The sequence below is a fragment of the Aythya ferina genome (assembly GCF_964211825.1).
Source record: "Aythya ferina genome assembly, chromosome: 7".
Taxonomy (NCBI): Eukaryota; Metazoa; Chordata; class Aves; order Anseriformes; family Anatidae; genus Aythya; species Aythya ferina.
The window spans coordinates 10,029,860-10,042,064 of record NC_140302.1 but is presented as its reverse complement, the minus strand read 5'-3'; the positions used below and the strand labels follow the sequence as shown (position 1 = coordinate 10,042,064).

The following is a 12,205-nucleotide window of genomic DNA, read 5'->3' as shown; positions in this document are numbered from 1 at the left end:
TGCGTACAGGCACAGAAGTTATTTTTAAGTATGTATCTATAGCATCTACAGACAGACTCTGAATCTGTGATTCAGAAAGAAACCATGGGGATGGTTTGGAAAGAGACCTGTACAGACCTTAAAATCATCAGTTCACTTGTCACTGTGACCCTATTGACAAATCCCAGCAGAACGCTAAGGACTGCCAAAAAGAAATAGAAAACAAAAGAGGACACATCCCCACACCACAGGAAAGCCACTATGCTCAGACTTATTGAATAGGATACATGGTTTGGGGCATTTTGGTTCGCAGAGGGTATAGAAAAGCTAGAAAAGTGCCCTGGGGATGATCAAACATGAGGAGGAGCTTCTACCTGATGGGTGAGATGGGGGAGAGGGCTGACTTAGGAGATGTAGCTGGTGAGAAGCTGACTCCTACCAAAGAGTAGAAGAAAGGAGGTTTTTCACAGATCAGTTATCATATAGACAATCTGACCCTCTCTCACAAAAAATAAATCAATAAAATAAAGAAAGTTTCCAGGAACTGGGCACCAAGCCAAAAATCCTCTTCTAGCTCTAATTAGTTCTCAACATTAAAATACCAGCATTAAGCAGAACTGGCTGACAATCACTAACAAGTGCACCAACAAGTGTGGTGTGCTTCTTTCAGGAAAGTGTCTGACAGCAAGCATTGAGAAGCCCAATACATTTCCAATTAATAACGCAGTTATCCCTACCACAGCCAGCCTTCACCAAAACAGCACTGGCCAGGTGCCCTCTGGCCCTGTGGTCACCCAGATCCTGCCAATAAGTAATTGCTGCCATCCCAAGAAAACCTGTCACAACAAGGTCCCATAGCTCAAGTACCGTGTGCTGATGCATACAAAAATCCCATCATGTTTTCAACAACTGGAGAGCCCCAGATGGCTAGATACAGGATTTATATTATCCTAACCAAAGTACAGCCCAGGGGTCATACAAACCGTTCCCATACAAGTATCCAGCCTATCATCCAAAATAAAAACAGAAGAACGAAAAAGAAAAGCATGACCCTTGGATGCATTCAGCAACTCAGTTTAAGCTAGAACAAGTAACTTGAATATTATTAATACCAGACCTGTCACTAAGAAATGAGAGTGGCCATACCCCACCCATTTTCAAAAAGAATTAGGTAGCTACTTAGGTAGCTACCACAGTCCTTTGTTGGGGATAGTTTGGAAATTTTTCCATGATCTCAACAAAAGAGGAAAGCATGCCTCTTCTTAGCATTCAATTATTTGGTTCAGTGTCCAACCACTCTTAACACAGTGGCCTGCAGCGTTACACCCAATATTACCAAACCGCCCTTCTATCCCTATTACTGACAGTCTAATTCTGCTAATTTTTCTCCTTTGTGTTAGAGAAGTGAATGTTTTGATACACTAATCAGAAACAGACTTCTAAAGAAGAAACAGAAGGTATTTTTTCCTTCTTACTGCTAGACGCAAAACCAGCATAAATTCTTCAGGTTTTCTTTCAGCACAGAAACACCTCACACTTTAGACAGCATCTCTTGCAGTCCTGTTTTCAAGGCCATTAAACGCCCACAACTCCAAATGAACTAACTGTGTCCTCAACAACACTGCAAATCAAGGTCTTGCTGACTCCACTTTCCTGTGCTGCCCACACCTACAAACACTCTACGAGTTAATAAAAGGGAGTTGAGGTTTTTGCAGTGCATGTTCTTCATGTGCTCTATATAGGTTCTGATGTGTATTTCCTAGCACCTCTCATACATCTGATTGGGGCATTACAAACAGGTTCAGGAATTGGGTCAGGTGAAGAATTTCCACTGTTCCCAGTCTACCATCATACTACTTTGAATTGCTTTAGCATGAAACAACAAAGTGAGCTGGTTTTGTCACGTGGAAGAAAAAGCATTGCCAAATCCCTAAGTAGGGATTGAAGGCAGTAACAATTGGTTTGGTTTAACCAGTTGAGATGTGGAGACAAAATATGCAGTATAAGATTCTTAGGATAAGATGATGGCAAGTGTTACTCACAAGTTTCTGCTCATGTTTCACCCATAGGGATGGCTGAGTGGAGGCTCACACCCCTGCATGTGATACTGCGTCTGCATTTTGGAGTTAAAATCCAAAAATAATTGGTACCATCAGCACTGTATTCATTCTCACAGCTCAAGATGATTCATCAGAAGTTTATAATCGAGGTTCTGTATGAGCTACCATAGACAGGATAACCATAAGTAATCATAAGGTGCTTTGTTATGGAAACAGGCATTCCATTTTTTGTAGTGAAAAAGGGGTATGCAAGCTCCTGTTCCATCAAGATTAAGCAAAACAACTTCCTAAATGGTGAACACATCCATATATCTACCTTATACTAGTAAATTGCTGAACAACAATAAAAATAATCACCTGTGTATCATTAGAAGACAAAAGGATTCAGTAATAAAAGTTAAAAAGCACATTTTTATTGAACTCAGTAAGATACAAGTTTGAATGATTATGAATACAATTAAAATTGTACATGCAAGACAAGTTTGTTGTTTGTGTTTTTTTTTTTTATTGTTATTGTTGTGTTTGTTTTCAACACTTTAACAGCATTGAATTTCCACAGGCAGGATATTTTTTTCCCTGTGCGAGCCATGTATGAAATTTCTCAAAGCAGGTTTGGTTCAGAATATGACATCAGATTGTAGATCTGTCAGCAGAGGACAGCTGGAACTGACTGAAAGCACTTTGCTTAGCTACAAAATTTCTTTATTTCAGAAGATGCAGGAGAGTTTTGGTTGTTTTTTTGTTTGTTTTAAATAAAAAAAAAGACTGAAGTAGTGAAAGCAATAGTTCACTTATACTTTAAAGCCAACAGAGAAAATCATGTATTTGGAAGCAGAGGACAAAGCTTCAAGTCCTAACAGAAGGACTGCTGTATTTTCAATGTGCTTTAGATCTTAATAGTGAAAACAAACCGTATTTTGGTAGATAACGGTTGGAGGCTCTAACTGCTGCAAAAGCCTGAATTTTCTTGGTGAACAGTGAGATAATTTTTTTCCTTCATGGTGTTCAGTGATTTGTGCCCACTTGCCCCAAGATTTGTACCACTGAACTACACAAGGAGGTGCTACAGCAGCTTTCTTGATTTCTCTCCCTAAAAGAGAGAATGAGCCATCATTCAAACACAGGCAGCTCCATGAGTAGATGAGAGGCTGTTGTGCTGAAGCATCTGCACAAGCATAAGTTTAGCAAGCAAGCTAGCAAGCATAGGTTGCTATTAATTACAGATGGGAAAGGAAGTGTTGCTAAAAAAAAAAAAAAAAAAAAAAAAAAGAGAGGGAGATAAAAATCAATGCTTTGATGACAGTATTTGTCAACTCTTTCGCTATTTAGAGTCAGTTCTAACCGCAAAGCTAACTGGCACACAGTACTTAAGCTTCTGACCCAGCAACACGTTGAGTGGCAACATGTCCTAGATACCTCATTATATGGCGCATGCCAAGCATAGATCAAATGTTGTATTCCCCAGAGAGCCCAGCAGCTTTCTTCTCATTGGGAAGGTCTCATCTCTCTTGAAATGGCTAACAAAAAATCTTACAGACAAGACAGTGAACCGATTAACTGAGTTATTTACAAAGAGACTCCATATTGATACACTTGGCACAGACGTACAACACGTCCAGCTCCTGGCAGGTAGTCCACAGGACTACACATAAGCTTACCCCCAAAAGTGGCATCCACATATGAAGGAAAACTATCTTAGACTATAAAACTGAAAAGAGTATTTTTGCCTCATATCCTGCCTGTCCTTTGGCACCATATTGAGCCACTTCTCTGCGACTTGTTTTCAGTAAGGATTCAAAACCTGAAGTATGTCTTCTCAGATGAGAAAGAAACCACTGTGATGACCAGAAGAGATGCTTTTATAAGGTAACTCACGTGAGAGTGGAGGGATTCAAAACTGTTTGTCCTTAGTCTGATGACAGTGAAACATATCTCTTCTAGGAGAGACATCAGGCTGTTATGAACCTCTTCCATTTGTCTACTGACACCATCCATATACACTTTGCAGGAAATAATGCAAGGCTTTGCCAACTAGAGAGGTATTAAAAAAAAAAAAAAAAAAAAAAAAAAAGCACGAGCAGTCTGGGATCATGAGTATTTGCCTAGAAGGGAAAACATCTGGATCATGAGGATCATGATCTTTGCTTCCAGGATGAAAATGCAAAGGCTCCCATGTGCTAATCGAACACTTTGATTTCTCCAAGATACTTGTGAGGATTAATAAAAGATGAAACTTCTACCTCCTATGGAATCAGCACAGAACATTCTATGGACTAAAAAGTAAGCCACAGACAGATCTTAAAATGCAGTTGGTGGGAAGAGGCCACTGAATGGGTACTTTTTTTTTTTTTTTTTTTTTTTAAAGCCAGAGAGATTTTTTTCTTGATCTTGCTTCTCTATGGTACATGTCACAAGCATCTGTGATGTAGTAAACTAAGAAATTAGCAGGTTATCATCACAGGATGATCTGAGCTACCATGATTAGTGGTTGTAACCTGACATTGCATTTTCATAAGACCAAGTGTTTGAGATGAAAGAATGGCAGTCAGTCATATTTACACAATGGAAGTCTTCGCTTTGAAAAACAGAGCTCAGAAACGGATTTAGGGGTCATTATAGATAATCTCCTCAATGTAAGCTGTCTGGGCAATGTAGTAACAAAAAAGGACTAATGAGATTCTTGAGTATGGGGGTGGGGGAGTATGAAGCAGAAATAATGAAGGATTCCACCATGTCTGAGTAGCACTGCCAACCCCCCTGCTAGGTTACTGAATCCTATCCTGGTGTCTGCATTTTAAAGAGGATTTGAAGACACCAGACAGAGTTCAAGTGAGTGTCACAAGAGAATTCTCTGGCTTTAACAGAAAAACCCAAGAATTCTGACACGAGGCTTGAGGAGCGCCACATATGCAGCTCATTGAGGCAAAAGTATAGGTATACCTTGATCATACTGTCTAAGTGAGTGGGCTCTGGAAAGATACATGAGGACATTTCCAATCCTGCTGACAAAGATTCAATAAGTAAAAGTTGAAGCTAGACCAAGAAAAAATTTCTTTATACCCTCCTTGTACTAACAGATGCATCTGTGTTGCCATATTGCAGTCCCAGAAGCATCAGGCATCCCATGACAATTTAAAACAAATTAGCCTGCTAGACACAGAAGGTCAGACAATGATCTTTCAGCTCCTGGAGTTGTTTCTCTTTCCTCTGTTATTCCAAGCATGTTTTCTCTTCCTCTCACAGGTCACTGCGGCAGAAGTAAGAAAAGATGGAATAAAAAGTTGCTCGTTTGGAATGAGGTTTTAATCTGGTGTCTCCTTGGAGTAGCTAAGTGAATGCAGCAACATCCAGGCTACACGACAGTAAGCAAGACAAGATGAAACCCTGTTAATTAAGTAAAATTGCTTGTCTGAGAATTCCAGCTTCTTTCCACTTATGCCCTGGCCTGACACAGGCAGTCAGCTCTGACAGGCAGCTAGGATTTTGATGGCAGGTGTTTGAGAGAGCATGATGCACTCCTAAGGTAGGGATAAGCAGTTGCCACAGCAGCAGGGTGGTCATTAGCAACTCTTTTCATTTTTTATGCCCATCTGCCAAAATAAGTTGTAATTTTGTATCTGGGACTGGATTTAAAACCAAAACACACCAAGTGTAACATTTTGTTCTGGCATAGCAGCAGAGTGCTCAGCCCCTGAGAAGCCAAGAACTCTCCATCATGGGCAACCCCAAACTACCTTGAAATATTCCAGTACTACCTTCAAGCTCACCCAGAGAGCAGTTAGAAAGCAGAGCACAGCACGGACGTGGTTCAGTTCTGAACCAAACGCGATGGCCATGCTACTTGTTCAGGGGCAGGTCCCTGCAGAGCACCGCTCAGCCCAACCCCTGGGGGCAGTGCCACCACACGCTCTACAAGCCATCTACGAGCCACGGCCGTGCCTTCCACCAGCCACAGCAGCCTGCTCTTGGCACCACACAGCTACCCTGTGGGCTGCAGCAAGTCTGCAAGGGAGCTGCACACTGGAGGACATTGCAGAGACACTCTCAGCCCCAAATCTACCACACAGCAGGCACCAGCACCTCCACCTCTATCACCTAAATATGGCATCTGAAATTCAAGTACATAGCAGCAACTCTTATAAGTGCAACACGTGATGCAGCAGGGAGTTTAGACCAGAAGCACCAGTGGGGAGCAGGGGGGAAAAAGCATTCATGATTCCATTGAAAAACCAGTCAGCAGCTGAAATTAGAAACATTAATCCCATAGCAATGCCCATGGTAAAGTGTCCATCTCTAAGCAAACAGCTGTGTAACTACTGCTTTGTGAACCTCGGTGCTTTGGAAATGGGATTAAGATGAAAGCAGAGAGAAGCAAGCACTGCAAGTATCACTGGGACAAGCAGTCCATTAGCCTTCCTTGCATCACATCAACTACACTATAAAACTGGTCTATTAGTGTATTTTTGTTCTTTGAGAATTCATAGCCAAAAGAAACAAGAGTACTGCAAACAAAACTAAGGAATTCAGGACTAAAAGCATGTCAGCATCATACAACCAAGTGGTCTATGTTTAGCTCTTGCACTGAGCATTTATTAACTTACTTGTGCTAACACATTTCAGAAACCCTGCACTTGCCACTGAAGTCCATTGACCTACCACTGTGAGAGAATACTCTGCCCCAGAAAGCATATATAAATAATCATCCAAAGAGATGGTGATCTCTCCTTGGGTGACTTGAAACGATGCATATCATTTTTCTGGCTGAAAACTATTTGTAGATACAGACAAATGACAGGATAGCAACAAGAAAGAATCATCCTGGGGGGAAGGTGCCATATGGTACACAAATCCCATTAAGAGGGTTTAATTGTTATTTAAAAGCCTACAGACAAGCAGGAATAAAAGGGAGCCCGGTTCAGATATCCTCCAGACGCCCATTTTCCTCACATTTCGGTCACACTGAATGCAAGATCCATCCCTCCTCCTGCTGGCAGCCATTAGCTATGACTGAAAGAAGGTGGAGTAATTCCCAGTTACTGTAAGCAAACCCCAGCAAGCCAGCGCTGTGCATTGCCCCCCGCCAATGCTCCAGGCTCCTGCAGTGTTTGCCCTGCCCTGTCGGCAGCACTGACAGCTTCCCTCCGCAGGCTCATCTACACTGCAGTGATGGGGTTTTCCCACTTCAATATTTGTGTCTCTTTTTGAAGTAACCCACTCCCCTAACAGGGCTCTAAGGCCAGGGCTGCCAACAGCATTGCCATTCACACCCTTTTCCCCCCCCTCCAGGTGATGGAAGAGAAGCGAACAAGGTCCATTCAGGTGAGCTGACTGTGCCGTACACAGGGGCAGCGCTGAAGCTGCAGAGCTGCAGCCCGCATTTGCTTCACACATCCTGGGCTCTCTCAGCACTGTCCTGGTGGCAGGAACACAGAGGAGGAGCTGGTTAAGTACTGCCCCCAGCAAACAGAGTAATGGCACAGAGCGGGCTTGTCAAGCTTCAAGCAGTGGAGAAAATTAACCTCTGAAAATGCATCCTGGTTGTTCCATTAAGGGTAGGACCAAAGTGTCTGGTCTGATTTTACTAAATTGATGTATGGAAACTGGCATTGTTTAGAATCACAAGCTTTGTTAAAGCTTTGACTGCAAGGTCTTAAGCAGGTCTGAGGCCCAATTAAAAAATTAAGTACTCAAAAATGTAAGCCATCTTTACCTTTCTGCTTCAATGTGACTCATTAGCTCCCTAAAATTAGATTTTTAATCTCGCATTGGCACCCCATTCTCTGTCACTCAAGTATCACAAACAGTGAGAAGATTATGGCCACTTATGCAGTATCTATTTTCTTACAATCTTTAGTGCCATAAATGCTAAATATAGCATCCAGTTTAAATTAGCTCTCACCTGAAGCTGACTCCAGTTAACTACACAGGAACTGTCATTTTAAGCAAGTTAGAAATATTCTTACACTTCAGAGGGTATTAAGCTGCTCAGTTCGTGTAAACAGATCACCTCAGCAGTAGCAAATTCTCTAGCAACTTTTTGGAAATGCGGGACATGCAAACTGTTAGACTGTTATGCACGGGTAGGTTGGTTACAGTACTCACCCCACAAACAGCCATCCCAAATAGCGCAACAGCAAACTGGGACTGCTCATGCAGCTCCTTAATCCTGGCCACATTTGCAAGTGGCTTAAACAGAACAAAGCCTCCCTGTGAATCAAATTCATGCTAGTTTTTTTTCCAGAACAGCCCTTGAGACCCTCGCAAGGAGCTGACGTGTCCCTTTGCAAGGGGAGGACCATTGTTAGATCACCTTAACCCAAATAAATGACTGTCAGGTGCAACACCCTTAAAGTTACAGGCTCGTGTCAAAAGCTGGGTTTAACAAGGCTGCAAGCTTCTCCCCATCTTACTCTGCTTTTTTCAGGCACCACATGGAGAGAAGTCTGCCCTCAGCAAGTCTGGCATTTTCTCATACTTAGGAAGAAAATGATCACCAAACCCTACTCTGGCCTGGGAAATGTCATAGAAATGCAAATTAAAATACATCTGATTGTCTGCCTGTCCATTTTGCTTCAGCTTGTGGTGAACAATTAAACAGATGCCTAAAGCTGAGCAGCAAAATGAGAACCCAGGAGCTCTTCCCACAGAGTTTTCCTCTTTCACTTGGAGAACTGCCACACACACAGATTGTGATATTCTCAAATGTTCATTACTGAGATACACTCATCTGTTAAACACAGATTGGAAGGGGAGTAGAGATAAGGCTGGTCAAAGGAGAAATAATGAATCCGAAAATGTTCTTGTGAACTGCCATGACCATTACTGTGAGCCTTCACGAGCTTCTGTTCAAAGAGCAATGACACCCCTGCAAAATAAGCACACTGAAATAAGTGGTCTTGGGGTTCTGCATCAAAAGCAGAACCAAAGTGGCTGTACGCATGAAACCAAGAGCCCATAGTAATGAACACAACCCTCATGCTGCTTCCAGAATGTTTTTCCTTAAAGAAACATCAGATTTCTTTTGCCTTCTGGACAAGTTGCATAGTAGGAAAAAAACATTTTCAGCTTCTCTTGGATACAAAAGCGAGGTATTAATCAAGACAGATAATACTGGGGAAATGTAAGCTTCAATTATTTGAGCCTCCTGAAGCTAGAGTGCGTGAGCAGCTCATGGACCCAGCAAGAATACAGCTACCTGAGGGGCACTCCGTTTTGCTGGGACACAAGGAAAGAAGCAGACACCATAGGAAGGAGGTTGATGGAAAGGTGAAGGACAAGGGCACAGTGGTAAGATCACATTCAGAAACTTCTTCAGATTCCCTGTATTTGCATTTGGAAGCATATTCAGTTCTCAGCTCCAGCAACCTCTTTGACTCAGATCAAGTCTCCTACAGCAGGTGATGGACAAACATCCCAGGTAGGTTACATGCTTCAGAAGAAGTCATCTGGGTTTCACAGACTAGGTCCTTTCAAATAAAAGGCTTGTTTACTTTCATTTCACAGGATTTTTAAAACTTGCACATTGATACCATTGAAGAGATTAGCAAGTTAAGCAATTATCTATCATATCCTCATGAAATACAGGTTAGTTTAATCTTCTTAGGCTCTATTATGGTACTATAGGGCATAGCTATAACATAAAATATGACGTCACATTAAACAAAAGAAGCTCCAAATGTTTTGCTCTCCCTCTTTCATTTATTTATTTTAGAAAAACAGATTTCATCATACCTACAAGTTCTGTAATTTGCTTCAGGGACATCCAGAGGCAAATCCAATCACAAAAAAAAAAAAAAAAAAAAAAAAAAAAAAAAAAACTTTAGAAATTGGTGGAAAGAGATTAATGTTATCATGCAAGTGGGGATACTCCCTGTAATCCTGAAGAAGTTGGCACATAGTTTTCTAGGATATAAAATGTCACTATTTGTAACACGAACAGAAATTGCTGTAGTAGCTCTACAAGAGATTAAACTCAGAGGGTTAATGAGTTGCCAAGGGCAGTTGTGATAGACTGAAGTAGTGCCATCCCATAAATGACACCCATGTCTACCCAGGGGAATACTCCCAGCTATGCCAGTAACAAAAACAGCAATATTGTCTCTACAGTGAAAATTTGCCATTTCTGTATTCTTTAGTAATAGTAATAGAGGACTGAATAAAGCAAATTTGAGTTGTGATGGAAACCAGTTTTCATCTGTATGCCCATTCTGGTTTGTATTGATGGTTTCTATGTTCCCTACAACTGTTTGTGCAGGTAGTGAATTGTGATAAACTACTAACAAGTCCACTGCTACATAATGACAAAATCATTACCCCACCAGGCCATTTCTAGTAAGAGCAAAATGCTAAAGAGAGGATGGTCCCCACAGGGAAGGATCTGGTGTCCTGAGCACCCGTAGGTCCATTTAATACAGTGACCTGCCTCCGTTTACTGAACCAGTTTGGCAGATGAAAGTTTACTGAGGACATTTAAAATAATGGCTGCTAAAGCAGCTTATGTGACATTTTAATCTAGCTTTTCCATAGTCATTTGTAGAATGACTATTGGAAAGGGAAACAGAAGAAATTAGGGCAAAACATGCACTGACAGACTCTGAAAATGTGACCGTAGCAGATGAAATTACCTGCAGTTACACGTACACATCTGTGGCTCGTTCGTTACCATTAAACAACTTTCCTGACAACTGAGCATTTCTACAGGCCACTGACTAGAGGCACATTCCCTGCAAGCACAGCACAGACAAGCCCTGGCCAGGCTACCCTTTACAAAATTAATTTCATCCTCTGAACAAGAAAATACAAATCACCTGCATGAATTCCCCTACCAGCCCCTTCCTCAGGGAAGGAGGAGGATGTATCCAGCAATGGCCTACTACACTGCGCAGACTGGCTCTGATCACAGACCACCTGACTTATTTTACAGGTGTTACATTCTTTTTCACTGTATGGATGAAGTCTCTTCATGCCATTTTCCCTTATATGGATACTAAGGGAAATAATGCTGATCTCTTACAAAACACCAAGATCTGTTATTAAATATATTTATATCATATTATTTTCCTTTACAAGGTCTTCCATATTTTTCTATAGTAGTAAGGCATACCAGAGCAAAAGCCAAATTAGTGTAAAATCATTTACCCCAACTCATCCAACAACTCACGTTGATTCAGCACGTGACAGAAAAGGCTAATCGAAGGACATCAAGAGTCATCGCAACAGCAACCATTAAGTTCACTGCTCCTAATGCCTCAGGTGTGACCTTTCTGGCGATTTCCGCAGCTCATGCACTGCAGGCTCACTTACCTACCATGCTTCGAAACTGTAGACAATGGGACCACATCCAGGTACCATACGTAACCCACAGCTCCTTCACAGGTCCTCTTCCTGGCACTACCACTGCTCTTGTAATTACACAATAAAGTGACATTATTTTAGAAGTGAGCATTGCCTAAGTCTGGTGTTCAGATACTGAAATATCCTTACCAACAGCCACAAAGACTGCTTCATAATCAGAGACAAAGAGCTAGCCCAAGCTGTTCTCTGAGGAGACAGGAGAACATCAAATACCCGCACCTACACACAGTCCCACAGGGCCAGGAGCCGGGGCTGCTGTCACAGTCCCCTGTGACTGTCCCACAGCCAGACAGCAGATTAAGAGCCCCTGCTCAGGGCAGGGAGTCTGTGACTCAAGACAAAAATACAGAAAGAGATACTTAATACAAACACAATTACAGTTCCTGGGTAACAAGCTCTGTCTACAGTTTCCAGAAGAAAACCCTATTCTGTCAGCATGGCTCCAAAGGTGAAGAGTCAGTCCTCATCATCTGTCACAGCAGCAGAAGAAAAAATCACCTTTGGGTAATCTCATCCTGAGGATAATCAGGTCAGCTCAGCCTGGCAGACGCTGTGGAACTGAGAAGCAGGAGGAGCAGATGCAGCATCGACGCAGCCAGCCTTTGCTCCTGGGTGGCAGGAGCCAAGCCCAGGCTGGAGGTCTCTGCTTGTCTGGGCATCCCGCCTTCCCTCAGCAGTGGCAGCATCTGGCTGCTGCAGTAGCTCCCTAAATTACAGAAGAAAATGGTATGATCTGCTTAAACCACAAGTCCCACCGGGCAGTGGATTTCTGGGCGATTATCACAGACCTTAGGTTGCCTCTAGACTTTAAT

General features: G+C 42.2%; 1 protein-coding gene across 2 annotated transcripts in view; it reads right to left on the bottom strand.

Moving 5' to 3' along the window:
- The window catches only part of LRIT1 (leucine rich repeat, Ig-like and transmembrane domains 1), a gene marked incomplete at its 5' end in the record, with an annotated part of 117,615 nt that overhangs the window by 45,254 nt on the left and 60,156 nt on the right, over positions 1-12,205 (bottom strand). The window contains one exon of one of the 2 annotated variants that reach the window (XM_084525358.1): positions 8,142-8,287. The exons of the other annotated variant lie outside the window; for it this stretch is intronic. Coding sequence (XP_084381484.1) covers positions 8,142-8,263 — 122 coding nt within the window. Of the gene's footprint in view, positions 1-8,141; positions 8,288-12,205 lie in introns of those variants that run through there. 2 annotated transcript variants of the gene reach the window in all.